Genomic DNA, 20559 nt, shown 5'->3' on the forward strand with positions numbered 1-20559 from the left:
ATTTTAATTATGAAAAACTTGACGGTAAATTTCTCTTATTTTATGCATTTTTTTCTGGCGCCCCAGCTGCCAGAATGTTACCAGCATGCTCGGCAGAGAGAGAACCCGACGCTGTTTAAAGGTTAACATGGATTCTTTTGTGAATATTAAATGTTTTGCTCTTGTAATGACCTTTGGTGGTCGATCACTCCTAGAACAGTAACTGTTGCTCTGAACTCTTCAGAGGTGGCTTTGTAACCTTTTCCAGTGTGCAAAGCAACAAGAAATCTTTTCACTGAATTCTTCAGAAATCTTCTTTTTGTAGCACATATCATTCATTCATTAGGTTCTCCTTCTGACTTATAAATTCATTATTTTTTATGTTATTTTCTGCAAAAATATGGAAAATCTCAAAAGATTCACAAACTTTTGCTATACTTGTCTTAACACCTTCATGTTTGATACTGAGAGGCATTCAGTCTGTTACCACATGGCTGTTTCCAGGTCACTGATAATCCTCCCCAATCTTCTTTTCTCCTCATTAGCCATCTTACCCGCTGCTGCGCTCACAGTGAAGCCTGTGACTTATTCTGAAGAACACTAATTTCACATGCTGTGGCTTGGACCTTATGTTAGTGCTGGGAATACTGGTAAATAGTAATATATGCTTCCACTGTATGTAATACTGGGACATGACAGCTAAATGGATATTTAGATCAGCAAAGAACTTTGAAATGAAGCTAATAAATGCATCGTCTCAAAGAGCAAACAACTGCGTTTTGATGGTCACATGAGTGTGGTTTGACTGATTCTGCAGCTACACCTGGTTTGTGTATAACGGGGTCTGCAGGTGAAACAACCCGAAGGGAGATTTTTGAGCCGGATGTCAGATCAAGATTCCCCAGCAAAGCATCAGGATAGAAATCAAGAAAAACAGCAAGATTCCTAACAAAAGGTATGTCCACACGTGACACATGTTGACCTTATGCCAGATATGTGTTTATAAAAACACTTTACATGTTGTGTGATATCAGTTCATATGAGCTAATGTAAAAAATTCATAACTAGAGACGTGTTGTTCAGCTAACATACTGCAACAAGTAACAAAAAAGGAACATCGGTTGGTTGAAGACTTAATCGAACTCACAATGAAGGCTTATCTTGTTGGATGTCATGTATATACTACTGACATGTACAAAGCAAGGGCAGGAATTGCTTTCTCTTCACTTCTCCGTGTACCATAGCCTGAGACATCCTGCATGTGAACTTCACTCAGAGATGGAGAAAGATAAGAACAACAGACCAGGAGAAGAAGAAGCGCAGTTATATTCAAAGGTAAGGATGCTGTTTGATCAACTGGAAATATAAAGTTTACATGTAAGTGTTTTTAAACCAGATGCTGTGTCTGTACGTGTGACAGAGTCTTTTCATGTTGGGAAACATGCAGCAGAACAAAGATAACAAAGGTATTTAAAAACAGTCATCAGATTAGTGCAGGTTAACTATTAGTTTACTGTACTGTGAAGTTAAAGTACAGAACAGCATGTGACTGGTGCTCATGGTCAGAGTTACATCTAGTGTTTAAAGTTAAGCTGATGATGCTTAGATTCAGTCATTGAACTTTCTACTGTAGAGCACAGAAATCAGCCAGGACAAAGGCTGCTGAATGCAGTGGTATAAATGCACTCGGAGCAGCACACATCAGCTGATCACAGCCTGCACACTACAGAAAGCTCAATAGAAATTAGTCCTGCTCATCTGACTCATTTCCCTGTTTAGAGGCAGTTGTTCTCTACAACAGGAAATAGCCATTATTTATTTATTTATTTATTTATTTTATTTCCTTCTTTTTCTCTGCTCTTGTTCTACAAGCTAAGTCCACTTATTAGACTTGTGCAAAAATAATGTTGGTATTCCCCGTGTACTGACATTATTTTGTTACTAGAATAATATTTTTGCCTTCTTACTTTGAGTACTTTTCAGAGCATGTACTTTTTCACTTTTACTTGTGTAAAAAAAAGTTGAATCTGACCATCCTGCAGCTGGACTAAACATCACAGCTGTCCTACAAACCAGTTTCCTGTCAGGATTTTGCTTTTTTGTTTGTTTTGTGTGTTTACTTATTTCTTCCTGGAAAGATAAAAAAATATCACTCATCTAAACGATATGAGATGGAAACCTGTTGGTCATTAATTGGTTTGATCAAGTAGTCAAACCCACACTAAGTTGTCCACATATTATTTCTAAAGGCCTTGTTAAAGAGGAGGCCATGCTGTATACACCCGGGGTCTTAAAGTCACAGCCCAGGGGCCACCTGCGGCCCACGTCACCCCTACTCACATTGATGTGAGGAGATATAATGCAGTTTGGCCCTTAAAGAGACTTTTTTGTTTGTTGTTGAGTGAAATGTTAAAATAAGTTCTTCAAATGATTGAATATGAAGGCAACATGAGCAGAGACACAAACATGAGAGGGTGTGTTAGTTCACTGACAGACTCACAAACTAATGCACACTTATGTCTGCACTTCGGTTTTGTTAAATATGAACACAATGACAGCAGAAGTGGTGCCACGTGTGCACAGGCAGAGAGGACCAATGAGTTTATTTGGTATTTCAATGAAAGGCTTCAGTTAGTTAAGAGGGAGGAAAATGCAGTTTTATCTTATTATGCAATATTTGATATTTTTAAAAAACAACTACATTTTCAGAAATGTTTCTTTGTTTCTTTGTTTGTACTACTTGAACACTAACGTGGCCCACAGCGCATTTAGTTTGAGACCCCTGGTACACACAGCTTGAACCTGGGGCCTGAGGAGGGCCTGTTGCTCGGACGTTGTAATGTGTACGGCTGCCCTGCAGGTGGAGGCCGGGCTTCCTAGATCTCCGAATGGGAGGAGGCATTGTTGTTATAGTAAAGGCTGAACCACGGTCAGCGTTTTCTCCTCGCGTTACTGATCCGCGAGTGTTGGACAGAATATTGGTGGTTTGGGAGCGATGGAAGGAAAACGGAGAGGAAAGGAAACGTAAGCTGACTTTTCTGTCTTTGTGTTGTCGCTCTGTAAGTTTTTCTAAGATAGAGTTATTTAGCACACAAGAAACTATCGTCATTGCATCGTTACTCCACGTAAAACGCCCCAGCAGTAATCTGTAAACTCTGCGGGCTGTGCTGGCGGAGCCGTCCGAGTGTATGTGTCGCGTTACAGGGTTGAGCTCATCTTCAGGTTCCTGTTTTGTAAATCAGCGACATCTCCACACTGTGGAAACGTCGAGGCGCAGTCGAGCCGCTGCCTGAGCTGTGACTCTTCATCACAGCAAGAAACAATGACACAGCTGAACAAACAAAACGCAGCGACGGACCCATGTTCTCCTCATGTTCCTCCTCATGTTCCTCCTCATGTTCTCCTCATGTTCCTCCTCATGTTCCTCCGTGTAGGTGATATCTCTGATTTCTCTGTTCCAGCTGTGAATGGACACTTAAACCTGTAGCTTTGATGCTTAGGCATATAAACATTAACGGAGTTACACAAACTCACCGTTGAAACAACACAAATCAATGCATTTGATTAGAGGACTGTACGGTAACGTGTGTGCATGTGTCTCAGATGGAGTGATGGACAGCAGAGTATGTGAACTTCAATATAAACGAGGCCAGACTCCATTATTCCTGCTGTGATGGAGATCCCCATCCTGCTGCCACTCGCCCTGGCCTTGCTGGGGTTTCTGTGCCCATGTGTGACAAGACTGACTCCCAGAGTCTCCTTCCCCGTGGGTGAGTGAAGCCTTTGAAACATCACGTGCATTTTTACCCCCTTTGTCATGTTGGTTCATTTAAATGTATTAGGGATAGAACAAAGCACAGCGACGTTTTTGTTCTCTCACGTCTTTCATATACGAAATCGATTCTTGTGCACAAATATTGTGCTGAAACCTCATGAATTTTAAAAAAGGGCAAAATCATGTTAGTCAAATTAACTGGGATTCCAAACACAAACGTAGTTGACAGTTATCATGTTAGATGGAGTACTGTGAGATTGTACACTTCAATGTCTGATTATAATGTGTGTACAGGGCACTGTTTCAGTGCTTGTTTCACATGTAAGTAAAGAAGAGGTTGAAATTCTGGAAGATGCATAAAAAATAACAGCAATAGTATCCGTGCACAACCACTTTCAGATCTCTTCAGAGATGTTCGGTCAGGTTCTGGTTGGGCTACCCAAGAACATCGCCACAGTGAAGCCGCTCCTTTGTTATCTTGGCTGTGTTTCAGTACCTCTGGAGCAGGTTATCATCAAGGATGTCTCTGACCCTGACTAGTCCCCTAGTTCCTGATGGTGCATGATGCAGCCCCCACCATGCTTCACTGTAGGGATGGTAGGGGCCAGGTGCTAAGCAGTGCCTCCAGAGTATCCTCCAGATATGGTGCTTGGTATCCACGCCACAGAGTTAGATCTTTGTCTCATCAGATCAGAGAATTTTGTTTTTCATGGTCTGAAAGTCCGTCAGGTGACTTTTCCACCTGGCCGTACAGGCCTGATTGGTGGAGTGGTGCGGAGATGGTCATTCTGGAAGTTTCTCTTTTCTGCACAAACCAACAGTGGAGTTCTGTCAGAGTGACTTTGAGCTTCTTGATCATCTGCCTTACAACGGCCCTTTGACTCCAAGCGCTGGTTCCAAACTTCTTCCTGAGGCCTCTGTGCTTATTGGGACCTTCAATGCTGCAGAAATGTTTCCTCCCCCCAGATCTGTGCCTTGGTTTAATCCTGTCTCCGAGGTCGGCACACAGTTGGTTGGACTTCACGGCTTGGTTTGTGCTCTGACATGCACTGTCAATTATGGGGCCTTAGACAGGTGTGGCATCCAATCAGCTGGATTTATCACCAGTCACGTGACACTTCACAGATTATCAGTGGAAACAGAATTCAGCTGACCTCAAGTTTGAGTGTCGTAGCAAAGGCTGTGAACACGTATGTATGTTATATTTTTTTTACATTTCAACCGTGTTTCACTTTGTCATTATGGACTATTGTGTTTAAGCTTTGAGGTAAAAATGAATCAGGTTATAATGAAATGTGGATTCTTTCTGTGTGCACTGTGTGTTTAGTGTTGAATAAGTGACTAGATAGCGTGGTCACAATATTTTCTGTGACATAATAAACTTGGAAGAGACGTTTCCCAGACACCAAGTTCTTCGACATCTAAGCAGTTAACACTCTGTAGCCAGTTATATCTGGATCCTTTTAGTTATCTGTGGATATTTAATCCTAACATGCTTTGTCCTGATACAAACTGCTGTTTGATAACAGATAGTCCTGGGAGACGTCTCATCCGCTTCAACAGCCACGATGTCAGCAACACCACCACGCTGCTGCTCAGTGAAGATGGGGACATATTATATGTTGGAGCCCGGGACTCTGTGTTAGCACTGAATGTTAGCCACAAGGACAGCATCATACTGAGGAACAAGGTAGGGGCTGACTGTTGACAGATGCACACTTATGCATATTGAACTAAAGTCACTTGAGATTATGCAAATGCAGATCAGATAGTCTCTGTTAGGAATTAGACTGTGAGGCTCATGTGACTACCAATTGTTTATGACGGCCCGACTGCAGAGACAGTGAAACAACCATGTCTGTGCCCTGCTGGTGGACTTCAAAGAAGCGTAACAGGAAGGACTACTTGGCTTCCTGTGTCTGCGACACAGTACAATCACTGCTTCACCATCACCTGTACTTTTTAAATTTAAAGAACTCAAAAGAAAAACAGCAAATTTTTTATTAAACTATTCTAAAGTATTTTTGCAAAACATTGCAGGCAGAGTCTCTGTTGCCAAGTTAAAATATATTGAAATATTTATTGTGTTTAAAGCATGAAATACTGGCTCAAAGATAGACGAGTAACCTGGCGCTTCATCCTTGTAGCCTGCACACCACAGCCTGCTTCTATTTTCATTCATTTTTTTTCACACTTGACGTTCAGACAGTAGTTTGAGGATTAGATCAGGACCTTTTCCACGTCTCCTTTCTCGTGTACTTCTATGTTAGCTAAGCTTGCCACATCTTGGCACAATCCGATAATCCAGTCTGTGGACTAGGGAGTATGTCCAGTATGACTAGTTTGACGTTTGTGTACTCGTATGTACCTCACACATTCAGTGTCACAGTTTGCAATAATCACACAGTAAACAAGTGCAAGCATTTTTAACTGTTCCTGTTTGATGTGCTATTTAAGTCAGGAGACCACGATGCAGAAAACAGTATTTTATGTAGAAGCAGGCAGCTTTTTAAAATCGCTAAATGAATTTCTAAAGGTCCTTCTAAGCATTCGGACAAACACAAACTGGGTTAAATCCTTTGTGACTGTAAAACTTGTAGTAGCAGTGGCTGCTTTTGGTGTATTTAAAAAAATGCAGTCTTGAAAAGAAATGTTCTGGCCCGTGCTGTGATCTTTTACATCACGATCTTTAAACAAACCTTTGGCTGTGGTTAATGTGAAGAACTTGATGAACTCTCCTCTTCTCTCAGCTGGACTGGAGTCCTTCACATGACGACCTTGAGCAGTGCTCCATGAAGGGAAAGAAAATGGTAAGTGTTCTATTTGAATGTATGAACAAATACTTTGAACCTGTTAAATTACAAATATACAAACCAAACGAGACAAAGGTGCCAATAATGTACCAGCTGGCAGTTACAGTCCCTTTTGATGTAACCATGAGAATGTTTGAAGTTGAACCAACAGGTCCTAGTTTAGACAAACAGTTAACAGTTTTACATGAGCTGGTTTTGTTGAAATGTTAAACTTTGTGTTTCCAGGCTGACTGTCCCAATTTCATACGTGTACTGCAGTTCCTGAACACCAGCCACATCTATGCCTGTGGAACGTTCGCCTTCAGTCCACGCTGCACCTACATCGTAAGGCATTTAAGTTGTTAGTTTGTTTAACACTGTGACAGTGTTACAGTGTTACTCACTGTTTAGTGATTGTAGCATAAACTTGATACAAAAAAGCTTGAATTTCCCTTTTTGTGTGTTTGTAGAAATGGTCCATTTAGCATTCACTTCAGTAGCAGCTTGACTTTTTCTCCTTGTCTTCCCAGAACACTGACACATTAACAATGAGCCTCAAGCCTGATGAAGGGAGAGGTCGATGCCCCTATGACCCTTATCAACGCAATACGGCTCTCGTTGTAGGTGAGGAAATGATGCCACAGCATGACTGGATTATTACAACTCTATTTTGGTGTCTCCCAGTGATCCCTGTCCTGTCCCTGTCCCAGTTATCCCTGTCCCAGTTATCCCTGTCCTGTCCCTGTCCCAATCATCCCTGTCCCAGTTGTCCCTGTCCCAGTTGTCCCTGTCCCAGTTGTCCCTGTCCCAGTTATCCCTGTCCCAATCGTCCCTGTCCCAATCATCCCTGTCCTGTCCCTGTCCCAGTCATCCCTGTCCCAGTTATCCCTGTCCCAGTCATCCCTGTCCCAATCATCCCTGTCCTGTCTCTGGCTGGTGGAAAATGCAGGATTGCACAGCTGCAGGATTTATTGGGGAATTCACAGCATGAAGCACTTGTGATGAATTCAAACACGAGCTGTTTTGAAGTTAACCTGGGTAGTAATGGTTCTTGCAGAGCTTATTACCTTCAGGCTGCAGCTGTGCAGTGTTTGCTGTGCCCACCTTTATCCTTCATCAGAGCCTGAACTCAGTTCAACACAGTATGAACTTTGTTACAACGTTTCTTGTTATTTCTTTAATCGCTCTCAGGAATAGTTGTCCATGTTCTTGGAGGACATTTCAAACCTCTTATTTGAATGTTACCACAACCTGTAAATGCCTTTTTTTTTTTTTTTGATTAGCGAAGGCTAATCCACGACGATGGGTGTGCTTTCACTGCATTATCAGCCAGTTTGGGATCTTTGCTGAACATGAAGCCGTTACCAATCAGAATCTTTCCATTAGTAGATTTTTGATCATTGTTTTAAAGATAAAAGGCCTTATTTTATCTTTTACCTTGAAGAAGGTCGGAAGTCCAAAGTAAGGTGATATTTAGAATGTGCATGTCTCAGTACAATGGCAGTAAGAAACACGGCTTTAAATGGCTTCATATATCATCATTATCACTTTGACCTGCAGATCAGTCTGTTGACCTTGAGGAGGTCAGAGGTCAAATGTGACATGACATTTTAAATCTTTATCAAATACTTTCTGCATGTTGATCACGCACACCACACATGCAAGTGAGAACTTTCATCTTGTTTACAGATAGTGTGTATGCACACAAACATGCTGCCAACAGCCACAAAGATGGTCGAATATATTTTCATTGTGTCGCTGTTGCTCGTCAGTATGATGTTAGATGTTGTCATGTGTCTCAGATGGAGAGCTTTATACTGGCACTGTGGCAGACTACAGGGGGAACCGGCCCGTCATCTCAAGGCACCTCAGCGAGGGCAAGCGTGTCGACCTGAAGCTGGATGACACATTAGGATGGTTGGAGGGTGAGTGCAGCGAGTTCTTCCCCAACCTCAGATATTTGAATTTCTTTAATATTAGATACGTTTATGGCGTCTTAGATCAGTATCAATCCATTTGTTTGCTGGCACATCTTGTCTGTTACCTGTTATGTGGTGGGAATCACAAACATTGTAATAAGTGTTTCTTATTTCTGTTTTATTCTTAAAAATGTACTTGGATTTCCAGCTTTACCATGTCTTTCACACATTGTTTCCAGTAACTTACATTTCTGCTTATGTTACCTTCTGTTTGCCATAGATCCAACTTTCATCAGTTCCACATTTATTCCAGATGAAGAGAAAATTTATTTCTTCTTCACTGAAGTGGGCAGAGAGTATGACTTCATCGACAAGTTCATCGTCTCCCGCGTCTCTCAGATCTGCGTGGTAAGTGGGAACGACGGTGTCTACGAACCGTCCAAAGAGATTCTGCAAAGATTCAGCAGTGCTCTGATATTTGGAATTTTCTCCCAGGAACAAACAAACTTCAGACCAAACCCGTCACACAAACACTAATAGTCCTCATTTAGACACAGGAAACAGACAGCCAGTCACATGTGTGTCCAAGACTACAGATGCAGTTATAGCATAACAAACCTTAAAATGCACTGAATCTTATTCAATTCAATTCAATTCAATTCAATTTTATTTATATAGCGCCAAATCACAACAAAAGTCGCCTCAAGGCGCTTCATAGATACAGAGAAAAACCCAACAATCATATGACCCCCTATGAGCAGCACTTTGGCGACAGTGGGAAGGAAAAACTCCCTTTTAACAGGAAGAAACCTCCGGCAGAACCAGGCTCAGGGAGGGGCGGCCATCTGCTGCGACCGGTTGGGGTGAGAGAAGGAAGACAGGATAAAAGACATGCTGTGGAAGAGAGACAGAGATTAATAACAGATATGATTCAATGCAGAGAGGTCTGTTAATACATAGTGAGTGAGAAAGGTGACTGGAAAGGAAAAACTCAATGCATCATGGGAATCCCCCGGCAGCCTACGTCTATTGCAGCATAACTAAGGGAGGATTCAGGGTCACCTGGTCCAGCCCTAACTATATGCTTTAGCAAAAAGGAAAGTTTGAAGCCTAATCTTAAAAGTAGAGATAGTTTCTGTCTCCCGAATCCAAACTGGAAGCTGGTTCCACAGAAGAGGGGCCTGAAAACTGAAGGCTCTGCCTCCCATTCTACTTTTAAATACTCTAGGAACAACAAGTAGGCCTGCAGAGCGAGAGCGAAGTGCTCTAATAGGGTGATATGGTACTACAAGGTCATTAAGATAAGATGGGGCCTGATTATTTAAGACCTTGTATGTGAGGAGCAGGATTTTGAATTCAATTCTGGATTTAACAGGAAGCCAATGAAGGGAAGCCAAAACAGGAGAAATCTGCTCTCTCTTTCTAGTCCCTGTCAGGACTCTTGCTGCAGCATTTTGGATTAGCTGAAGGCTTTTCAGTGAGTTTTTAGGACTTCCTGATAATAATGAATTACAGTAGTCCAGCCTGGAAGTAATAAATGCATGAACTAGTTTTTCAGCGTCACTCTGAGACAGGATATTTCTAACTTTAGAGATGTTGCGCAAATGGAAGAAAGCAGTCATGTGTGTTTATGAAATACAATGGGTGAATGTGCAAAGCCCTTTTAGTGGTCAGTAAGGCTGAATGTCACCATTACAGGCTGTAATAACAACTTTGTCTCTTTTGATCTTCTCAACATGAACTGCAGTGATGTCAGTATTTAAGAAATCCTCCTGGAAGGTAACTTCTTAGTGCGTCTGACAGTGCAGGGGAACTTAGTCAGCAAGGTGAAGCTGGATGACTGGATGACATCTCCAAGATTTCTACCTGTCAGGATTGTTATTCATAATTCTGTCAAAGGGCTGTAACACTGACCTTTCTGTAATAATATATAAATGATAACATCACAGTGTTCTCTCATTTGTCAGAGTGATGTGGGAGGTCAGCGGACCCTGCAGCGACGCTGGACCACGTTCGCAAAAGCTCAGCTGCTTTGCCAAGCTGACCATGAGCTGCCCTATAATGTGCTCCAGGACATAGACACCCTCCTGCCTGCAGAGGGCGCTCCTGTGGATGACATACTCTTTTATGGCATATTCACCTCTCAGTGGTTAGTGATGATGTCTCCTGAAAAAAATCACCATGTTTCCATTAATACAAACTTGCTGTAGAGATTGAGAAGCACAGTTTTCAGATCTTTGACCTACTGTGTAGGTGAAGCATGTGTAGATTTGATCTTTTGGTCATTTAGAAAACTGCAGTGATGTATCCATGCCCTCTGACCGGGGAAGCATTCAAATCTGAGGGATGTGCTCTTCTGTACCAGTCAAGGAAGGCTCTCGTCATGCTCACGAGTCCTTCAGGCAGTCTTTCTGTGGCCTTCAGGGGCGAATTGAGGGTTGATATAACCAGGGCTGCACATAAGTGCAGTGCGCATGCACTGTCAAAATAAAAGACGCACACCAGATAAGAAGTTGCAACGCGCGTAAGATTTTCTGGAGGAGGACAGTTGTCCCACACAGTAGAACGGAAACAGTCCCTCAGGGCCTCTTCAGTCTCTGCCGACCATTTTTTAACTGTGCGTTTCACAACTGGTTCTCTGTGTACTAGAGGTTTACACACAGGGCTGCACATAAGTGGTCTGCAGGTGCGCATTCGCTGTCAAAATAAAAGACGCGACGCAAAGAAGTTGCAACGCGCGTTTGCGTACATAAGATTTTCTGGAGGAGGTCAGACATTTGTTTGGAACTCTTAAAGATGTCAAGAAGCTCCTTTAAGCAGTTACTTTGGTTTTCCTCCACCTCCAAAGAAATGTCAGAAGGAGTCCGAACTACAAAAGAAGTGCGTATTCTCGGAAAGTGGTTGCAGGAGGTGAGCTGGCTTCAAACAAATGATGAACGCACAGAGATGTGGTGCAGAATATGCCGTGAAAATCCCACTCTAGTGGACAAAAACACTGCCTTTTATATGGACGCAAACGCAGGTTGCAACTTCTTATCTGGTGCGCGTCTTTTATTTTGACACTTATGTGCACCCGTGGATATAGAATACAACAGAGAAGAAATACTATTTAAAGGACGCACATTTAAGAATGAAACAAGTTGCTTGCCGTAGTTTCATGTTTCTGGTTCTTTGTGACTGTATTCTTAATGTTTGTTTTTGATTAACCAGGTCTGTCAACTCTGGGCGATCAGCAGTGTGTTCCTTCCGCCTCACTGACATCAAATCGGTCTTTTCTGGTAACTACAAAGTCCTGAACCGGGACACATTACAGTGGAGTGCACGGGTTCAAGAGAAGGTCGCAAATCCAGGCGAGGTAAATGGTTACTTATGAAAACTTATTTAGAGTAAAGTCTCCATGAATCAGCGGGTGTACGTGCACACAAGCTGCCTTCATGTGCAAAAACTCCATATTCACAGCTGTGAGAAAGTTTCATTCTCAGATGTAAAAGTTTCACGATTATTTGTCGTCTTCTTCCACGTCATTACTGCCGTCTGGTCCTTCCTGCTTTCTCACTACTTTACTTCCTACTTCTGCTCTTGGTACCAAGTTCACACTTTCACAGTTAGCTTAGCATTCTTTATACAGATGTGGATAAAATTATTAGCATCATGAAATTTCAAGTTTTTGTCAAAATTTTGACAAAACAGAACAAAGGATTTCCAACATAGCATTTCTAAGCATGCTAGTTTCCTTTAGAAAGCATAAATTATATATATTTACTCACAATAATGGAATTATCTGAAAAAGTGTTTTTTCCAGGGTCAGTATAAATTATCCCCTGAATAACAAACCAGGTTGTGCAACGATGTGCTTTAACTTTTTAAAGCTGAAAGCTTATAAAATGAAGTTAAAACTGAGGTTCCAGTGTCTCGTGTGTCACAGAGAAAGCAGCATGCCAAAAACCAAATCAAATCTGTTTACATGAGAAAAATTATTTTTGATGCTCACAAAGCAGGAGATGGATACTCAAAGTTATCGCAGCGTTTCCGAGTTGTTCTACTGAGATGTGTCATCGAGAAATGTAATGAGAGCCGAACAGGACAGAACAACTGTTGCAGAGGTGAAAGATTTTAAGAAAATGCTGCCACAACATGAGTGAATGACTTGGCCGAGTTGGGAATTGGAGTCTCAAAGAAGACGATCACTTGACTCCTGCACAGGAACTCCACTTACGACCTCAAACCAGACTCAGCCTGGAGCAGGATTAGGGGAAGTGCGTGCTTTGGTCAGATGACATTAAACTACAGCTCTTTGAGATGCTTCTTATTTTTGGATTTATGAAGAAGGAGGATATGTGACCATTTTAAACCTCAAGCACTCAGCAGCAGAAACTGGGTCATCGTTTGTCTTCCAACATGACAACAACCAAAACATACGTCTCTCCTGGTGAACGTTATCGACTGACCTGCACAAAGCTCCGACTCGGATCCCGCTGAAAATCTGTGGGTGAACTGAAGAGAAGAGTCCATGCCATCAAACCTGGAGGAGCTGAAACAAACGACTGCAGCCTGATATACAGCAAAAAGTGAAGAACAGCATCGGGGAGCTAATAATGTTAACCTCAGTATTTATTGGTTTTTGGAAAGAAAAAAAAAAGTTTGGATGAAGTTATTTGGAAAGTTGTGTCAAAAATTCCTTTCTCTGTTTAGTAACACCTGGGAAATTCAGCTTACCAAAGTAAATGATATTTTTTCTAAATGCAAAGACATCAAGACCCAGATTTTAACATATTTCCTTTTCCATACTTTCATATTTCAACACCCACTAATGCAGACCTTCCCAAAGTGTGGGGCCCGCCCCCTAGGGGGGGCGCAGAGCCATTGCAGTTACAGTGGGATACAAATAACATCAGGCTGATCCTGCCACGATTTGTTCCCCCGGTTCAAATCACGGACAAACAGGATCCCACAGCTGTTTATGTTTTTAAACCCATTTTACACAGAGAGGCATTTTTTAAAAATGTATTGATATCAATGTTGAATATTATTACACAGGAAAAAAACAACTACATGTAAAATAATCACACCGTGACGCCTCTGCCTTTGTAAATGGAGGGACAGTAACTGCGTGTAAAACCTGCAGACAGTCAGATTAACAGTATTTTGTCTCTATCTGCTATTCTGCAATTCATCTCATGTAAACAATAACGTGGCCACAGCGTGACGTGAAAAAGGCACATACCTTTGACGTTGTGTGACGAACTCTGTGTTCCTCGTCCACACGGAAACGCAAAAAAGGAGTTTTGAAAAATCTCCGTTCTCGGTGATTCGAAACGCCGTTTACGTGGACGAAACAGCTGCGTGTTCAAAAATACCCGTGTAGGTGCGGACGCAGCGTAAAAGAGTTAGTAGTTTATTTTATTACTGCCTGTAATTTATTGCAGATTACTTGTATTTGCTTAATTGTTTACTAAATGTTTGAGGTGTGAAATAAACAGCAATGGAGCAAAATATGGGCGTGTGTGGTTGGAGGATGTGTTTGTGCGTGCGTGTGCGCGCCCCGGGGGGGTGCGAACATTTTTCTTGTAAAACAAAGGGGGGCCCAGCAAAAAAAGTTTGGGAACCGCTGCACTAATTTGTTCAGAATATTGTAAACCTATTAACATCGACACTGTAGTCTTTATTATAAATGTTTTCTTAAAAATTCTTTAAATGCTGTATTTCACATTTCAAAGTGCTGTTCAGATTTGAAACATGTAACTATAGGCAACATAACACTGTGCAGCTACTAATGAAGAAAACCACAGGCTGACGTGTAACCTAAATACGTTCGAGCGTTGAGTGAGCAGGGAGCAGTTTTGCTGATGGCACGCTCTCTGCTGCTGATAATGTGTGACAAAAAAGTGCCGCACAAATGGAAATGAATACAAAAATAATTAGTTTGTGTCAACTTTTGTGTTAGTGTGGCCTGCACAACGCCTCAGACAATGCCCTGCGCTTTGTCAAAGAGAACTTCCTGGCAGATGACAGTGTGCGACCAGTTGGAAGGAACCTGACCATGGTGTCTGCTGAAAACACCTACAGCCACCTGACTGTCCAGAGGGTCCAGGCAGCCAACGGCAAACACTACACTGTCCTGTTTCTGCTTACAGGTAGGACTGCAGGCAGAGCAGTAAAATACACAACTAACAAACTTCAAAGGCTGAACTCTGCCACGACTACCAGGCTGACACCTCACAGTACAGGTTTATATCCTCTCAGCACTTCTTCTTGAATAGTTTTATGTTATTAATGATTTCTTTTCTGATGTTTCAGAGTCTGGTTACTTGCATAAAGCAGTGCTGCTACTCAGAGGGGCCCATATCATTGAGGAGATTCAGGTCTTTGAGCAGCCTCAGCCTGTCAAGAGCCTGAAGCTCTCCACACCCAAGGTGCACACTGCTGCTGACCTTTAATTGGTGGTTCAGTTCCATTTAGGTTTTTAGACTATTGGAGGCAATGGAGACAAAGACGTGGCAATGACCATAGAGAGTTCCTGTGTGCTGCTTTGAGTGTTAATTATTTATGTATTATTATTTAGCTCCAAGCTACACTGCTAAATAAAGTAAAGGAACACGTAGGAAACACATCTCAAAGTCATGCTGGACATTCATACTGATATGGACCGAACGACACGTCAGGAACAAAAGGATGTCACATTGTTGGATGCAAATTAATTCAAAGACACGCTGAAAGATCAGAATGAAACTAATGATATGGCAGACTGGTCCATTTTGCCCAGATTCCATTGCAGCAACTCAAAGTAGTGCTCAGTCCTTTGTATGTTCCCCACGTGCCTTCTATGCATGCCTGACAGCATCAGGGGAATCTCCCAGTGAGACAGCAGATAGCGTCCTGGGGAATCACCTCTGAGCTCAGGGACAGTCTGGGGTGCAAACTGGCAGCATCGAATGGGACGTGACATAATGTCCCAGAGGTTTACCGTGCACTCGGTTCGGTTATCTATTATTTTTTATGAACATGCTGGAGTCCTTAACTGATCAATTTGCAAGTCTGGGTACAAAGTAGACTTCATCTCTGTGTTGTTCCAGATGTTCTGCAGGTAAACAGTTTGAACTCAGTTTTGCAAACTAGATAAAGTTTCTCCATCACAGTGAAGCAGGATGATGTCATTGCGACAGAGTACTATACAGAAATGTCTGAACGCTTATTCTGTCCCACTGCAGGGAGTGATTTATATCGGCACGTCGGAGGGCGTCGTGAAGGTCCCGACAGCTAACTGTTCTTTTTACTGGACCTGTGCTCAGTGTGTTCTGGCCCGAGATCCCTTCTGTGGTTGGGATCCTGCCAGTAGGGTCTGTGTGATGGTCTCTACAACAAACACTAACCTGTGAGTAACACTACATTTTTATTATGATTAATATGTTCAGCACATACGATCTGCTCACATATTTTATTATGAAACACAAGGTTGCATAATGAAACTACATCAGCTGAGGAAGGAGCCGTTAATACCAAACTGTGCAAAGCTAGTCAACTTGTATTCTTGACCTTGTAGCTTTTGAGCCGGTAGCACAGCTTTGTTTAAATGAATCATTTACAGGCGCGACCACACATCTGGATACTCAGGTGGGATTATAGAACATCCATGTAGGAATTTCCTCCCTCTCGGTCAGTGTTAAATGAACTTGTTCTTATCTACTTGGCACTTTTCTATCCTACCTGAGCACTCAAAGCGCTCCATGCAACTTTTTCCTCTGTGGAAGTGTGTTGTAACATTCACACACATCATACTTGGGTTTGTACCTTGCCCAAGGATATTTGGCAGATTGAAGCAGCCAGGGATCAAACCACCAACCTTCCAATTAATAGATGACTGCTTTGTGAATTTCATGTTTTTACTTCTGGTTTGAGGATTGGTCATCAGTGGGGAATCTGTGAAACTTAGTACCCACCTTCTCTGTTAATGGTTTCCCTCCTCAGAGGCCAGGACATAGAAAGAGGAAACGCTGAAGAGGCATGCAGCAGTGTTTCATTAAATCATAAGAGCAGATTTGGTCCAAACAAACTGCCTGCGGGTGAGTATAACATCTTTTTAATATCTATTTTAGTCTGAAGATTAAATGGAGGAGAAAAGTCTAAAAGGAATGAAATAAATCATGAAAAGTTCCACGTCTGAGGTTTTGTGTGGGCTGTGAGTCAAACATATAAAACATGAATTTGCTTTATTTAACTTTTACTTTTCTAATTTAGACATGATTGTGTGAAATTCAGATTTTTCCAATAGATTCTTGTTTAGAAGCACGGTCATTGTTCTTAGTTTCTGTGATATCCGAACACCTGTTTCTGATGCAAACTATAATCTGTATGTCAGCCTCGTGTCCTCCAGGCGAGCTGGTGTCTGTGTCTCTGAACGAAGTCGTGCGTCTGCAGTGTCCTGCAGCATCACGACTGTCTCAGCAGCTCTGGGAGCGTCCCAACAGTCGGCTGTCCTCAGACTTGTATCTGAACTTGGAGGATGGCAGTCTGAGCTTTGTGGCCACCCCTGCCACACTGGGCCACTACCTCTGCCTGTCCACTGAAAATGGCTACCAACAGACTATGGCCATCTATCATGTCAAGCAGAAGACCAGCCCTCTGTCTCAAACTCCAACCAGCTACACCCAGCCTCGGACAAATGCAATACCCACAACACAATCTATGGCCAAGCCGGGATCTGGACTCCACATATCTGCAGGAACAGAAACGCACCAAGGACAGTCTAAGACAACGCCATCCAACAGGAACACTCAAGTCACCACCAGACAGCTGGGCAAAAACCTGACCTTATGGACAAAGCAGCCTCGACAGAGAGAATTAGAGCTCCGGGATGGGGAAGCGCTGCTGGCCGCCCAAGCCCCATGCTATTTAAAGGAGCTGGTAATTGTGTCACTTTTGCTAGTGCTGTCCCTCAGTTTGTTAATCACCATATTTCTGTTTGTCATCACACAGCGCTGCAACCACAGAACAGCCCCACAAGCAGCAACCGTAACCATAGACTCTGACAGAAGGACCCCTGTAGAGCAGGAGGCCCGAAGGGCGAATGTGTTTCTGAGCAAAAGGAATGAACAAGGACAGCAAAGTGGACATGGCAGCGAGTTGGTTTGTAACGCTGCGCTTTCAGGTTCTAATGGACATTTGCCTAACACCCCCATCTAAACAGAGGTACAGTGTTACAGATGAAAAAAGTCACATGGCACTCAAAGACTCCTGGTCTATGGGAAGTCTTTGGCAACAGGAGGAAAAAGTTTTTTAAAACTTTATTTGACGGGCGAGGAAGTAACACAAACAATTTTAAAGTGGTTTTCATGGGGTTTGACTTATTATTCTATACATGCAGTTTTAATGTCCTGGTGTACATTGAAATTACAGCTCAGTTTAGGTCACAAATAAGGTCCCATATGCAACTGAAAGTGGCTGCTGAGGGTGGCCATCCTAATCGGTAAGATCTGTGATCGTGCTAATAAATCAAAGAACTGTGCGTGGGATCACTTTTCTCAACAGCCATTTACTGGCAGCATTTGTGAGTATTGTTGTGGTGGAATAAGAGGCGTGGGAAAATGAATGTCTCACAAATATAAAGCTTCAACCGTTACACCTAAGTGCCAGACCCTTACTCGAACCCTCAAACAGGCCTTTGAAGGGTTGTGAAAAATGTCTTCCACAGTGTCATTGCTGTGATCTCAAATAGCCGGACAACAACACACAACAAGACGGAACAAGACTGTAAAATTACACAATTGTGCCTGTTCTGCATAGCTACATTTGGAACAGGCGCAATTGCTGTATAACCGTGTGTGTTGTAACTGCCCAGTCTTTTTCACAGCTCGAACTGGTGTATTGATGGAGATCAAACATTTGTCACACTTGGTACTGGACCCGCTGAGGTCCCAGTTCTGATAACTGACTTGTCTGTAACACTTTCACTGCCGATTGCCTGAAGCTGACACGCTTTTGTGTGGAAATAACTGGAATAAAGTTTGCACACGATTCTAAAAAGACTGATTTAGCAGCTGTTTCTGGCAGCCTTAGTTTTGGTGGTCAGTGATTGTGTTCTCCTAAACTGTAACATTTAGGTATTTGTAAGTAGTGGTGACAAAAACCTGGTTAAAATCTCTCTGAACAGGAGCACTGATCCAATGAAAAGCATAACTGTTGATTAGCTTTGACGTGTTGGTTCTGAATGTTCTGGTTGGTCGTCATATTATAGCTGGTTATGTTCTGACTATTCTGTTCTCTCTTGATAGCTTCATTTGGTAAAAGGTACAGTTCTGTCCAATGCAGCTGCTTCTTTAAATATTTTTATAGATTAGTCAAATGCAACACCAGTAACTGCCACAGTCGGCCAGTTGTACAGTTGTACAGTTGTATGCACCTTTTTAGAACAAAAAATCATTTGTTTCCATATATTACATTTTGATCAAAATGTGTAAGGATCAGAAAATGTATCCAAAGACACGTGTGTGTGTGTGTGTGTGTGTGTGTGTGTGTGTGTGTGTGTGTGTGTGTGTGTGTGTGTGTGTGTGTGTGTGTGTGTGTGTGTGTTCACATAACTTTGTAGCACATGGTCAGGGTGAGTCAGCCAAGTTTCTTTTCTTGTGTGACAAAACAAAGTGAATGTGCCTTTGCTGCATGTTATGTGACGATCCTGTTTGTACTTCTCACCATTTGGACACGTCAATAAAAAATCATCCACAACTGTAATAAAGACTCAACATATTTATATTCACTTCAATAAACAGGTTTCTGAAATGTTACAAAATATATAAAAAACCATCACATTTATTTTTATGTCTTCTCAATTTTTTAATGACTTGGAAATCCATCTGCTCTGCCATCATTCAAGTTCTCTCAGGATGCTTTTTTACAGCACTCAATGAACTTCTGTTAGAACCCAAGTAAACTACACAATTCACTAATAAAACCACCTTTCGCAGCATTAACTTGAACTTGAAGTCTTTCACGTTGTTGTGGAGGAATTTTGTCCCACTGCTTTACAGGGTTCCTTCGGTTCATTCATCCATAGTGTCTTTAAGGTCCTGCCACAGCATGTCATTCAGATTGGTTTGCTTGTATATTTACTGTTGTGCTTGGGATCATTGTCCCGCTGCGTGATCCAATTTAGGCAAAGCTTTAGCTTCTCAGAAAGATGGACTCACATTTGGTTTTAGAATGCTTTAGTATATAGAGAAGGTGCCCAGGTCCTTTGGCAGCCCTCCACCATCATGCGTGACACTTGGTAAGAGATGTGTATTTACATACACCGACCTGAAGACAGAAAAGCTCATGAAGTTTTGTTACTCGTGGGAGTCCATTGAATCACTCATTGTCTGCCCCCTCACCCAGGACCAATTTGTCTTGGGAGACCCTCGTCAACATCACGGGGCACACAAACCCTTCTACCTAAATAAGTTAGCAATTCCCGAAGGAAAAAGTGGCGTTTTACTCACATGGGGTATAGTGGGGGTGGGGTACTGCTGACATCAACTGGGGACACTGTTGGGCAGTGGAAGAAGTATTTTGAGGACCTCTTCACCACTAACACGTCTTCTGTAGAGGAGAAACAGTCTGAGGATGAGGAGAACAACTTGCTCATCTGTAGGGACGAGGTCACTAAGGCTGTTAATCTTCCTCTTGTGTTCCCCTTGTTGCATAAATCATGGTAATAGTCCTGGCACTAAACAGTGTATACTATATTTCTCTGGATCAGCTGGAGCTTTCTTTAGGTGCCTTCCCAGCTTTGATAAAAGTCCAGCTGGGATAACCACATTTACTCAGGGCCTTCTTGATGTTCTTCTGCCTCCCTGGCTGCTGTGTCAGTGGGGATGGTGTTCGCTCTATATTGTAGTGTCCTGATGACACCCAGTTTGTGCTCCAATGGATGGCAACCTGATCCGTATGCATTGGTTTACGGTACACGTCGACTTTAAATGTCCCTCATTACTGATGGGAATTTCACAGGCTATCCTCCCTGGTGAACTTGATGTGTTTGTCCACTGAGATAATGTGATCAGGGAATTTCGGTACGTCCTGAGATTTGATTAAAATGTCTTAAGGAGTGGAAAAGTTATTT

The 20559-nt window shown here is 42.4% G+C and overlaps 1 protein-coding gene across 5 annotated transcripts; it reads left to right on the plus strand.

Moving 5' to 3' along the window:
- The first annotated feature begins 541 nt into the window (after positions 1-541).
- Positions 542-19194, plus strand: sema4ab (sema domain, immunoglobulin domain (Ig), transmembrane domain (TM) and short cytoplasmic domain, (semaphorin) 4Ab). 5 transcript variants are annotated; one of them, XM_084919637.1, is made up of 17 exons: positions 542-629; positions 797-934; positions 1224-1314; positions 3583-3749; positions 5284-5444; positions 6505-6564; positions 6793-6891; positions 7077-7170; positions 8349-8471; positions 8746-8873; positions 10433-10614; positions 11676-11820; positions 14410-14599; positions 14763-14878; positions 15674-15837; positions 16431-16525; positions 16822-19194. In XM_084919637.1, the coding sequence occupies exons 4-17, from the start codon at positions 3653-3655 to the stop codon at positions 17643-17645; spliced, it is 2478 nt and encodes an 825-aa protein (XP_084775763.1). In that variant the 5' UTR covers positions 542-629; positions 797-934; positions 1224-1314; positions 3583-3652; the 3' UTR covers positions 17646-19194. The 5 variants fall into 5 exon arrangements, with proteins under 5 accessions (XP_084775763.1, XP_084775762.1, XP_084775766.1 ...); XM_084919636.1 differs by having other exon boundaries at positions 797-1314; XM_084919640.1 differs by having other exon boundaries at positions 830-1314.
- Positions 19195-20559: the final 1365 nt, after the last annotated feature.

This window comes from Perissodus microlepis, chromosome 22, assembly GCF_051167445.1.
Source record: "Perissodus microlepis isolate ML-2025 ecotype Zambia chromosome 22, ASM5116744v1, whole genome shotgun sequence".
NCBI classification, from domain to species: Eukaryota; Metazoa; Chordata; class Actinopteri; order Cichliformes; family Cichlidae; genus Perissodus; species Perissodus microlepis.

Bases quoted from the DNA above. Each gene is read 5' to 3' on its own strand.
- sema4ab (XM_084919636.1), top strand. From the start codon at position 3,653: ATGGAGATCCCCATCCTGCTGCCACTCGCCCTGGCCTTGCTGGGGTTT. The intron at 6,892-7,076 runs GTAAGGCATTTA...TTGTCTTCCCAG, and splicing joins GTCCACGCTGCACCTACATC to AACACTGACACATTAACAAT. The intron at 15,838-16,430 runs GTGAGTAACACT...TTCCCTCCTCAG, and splicing joins TCTACAACAAACACTAACCT to AGGCCAGGACATAGAAAGAG.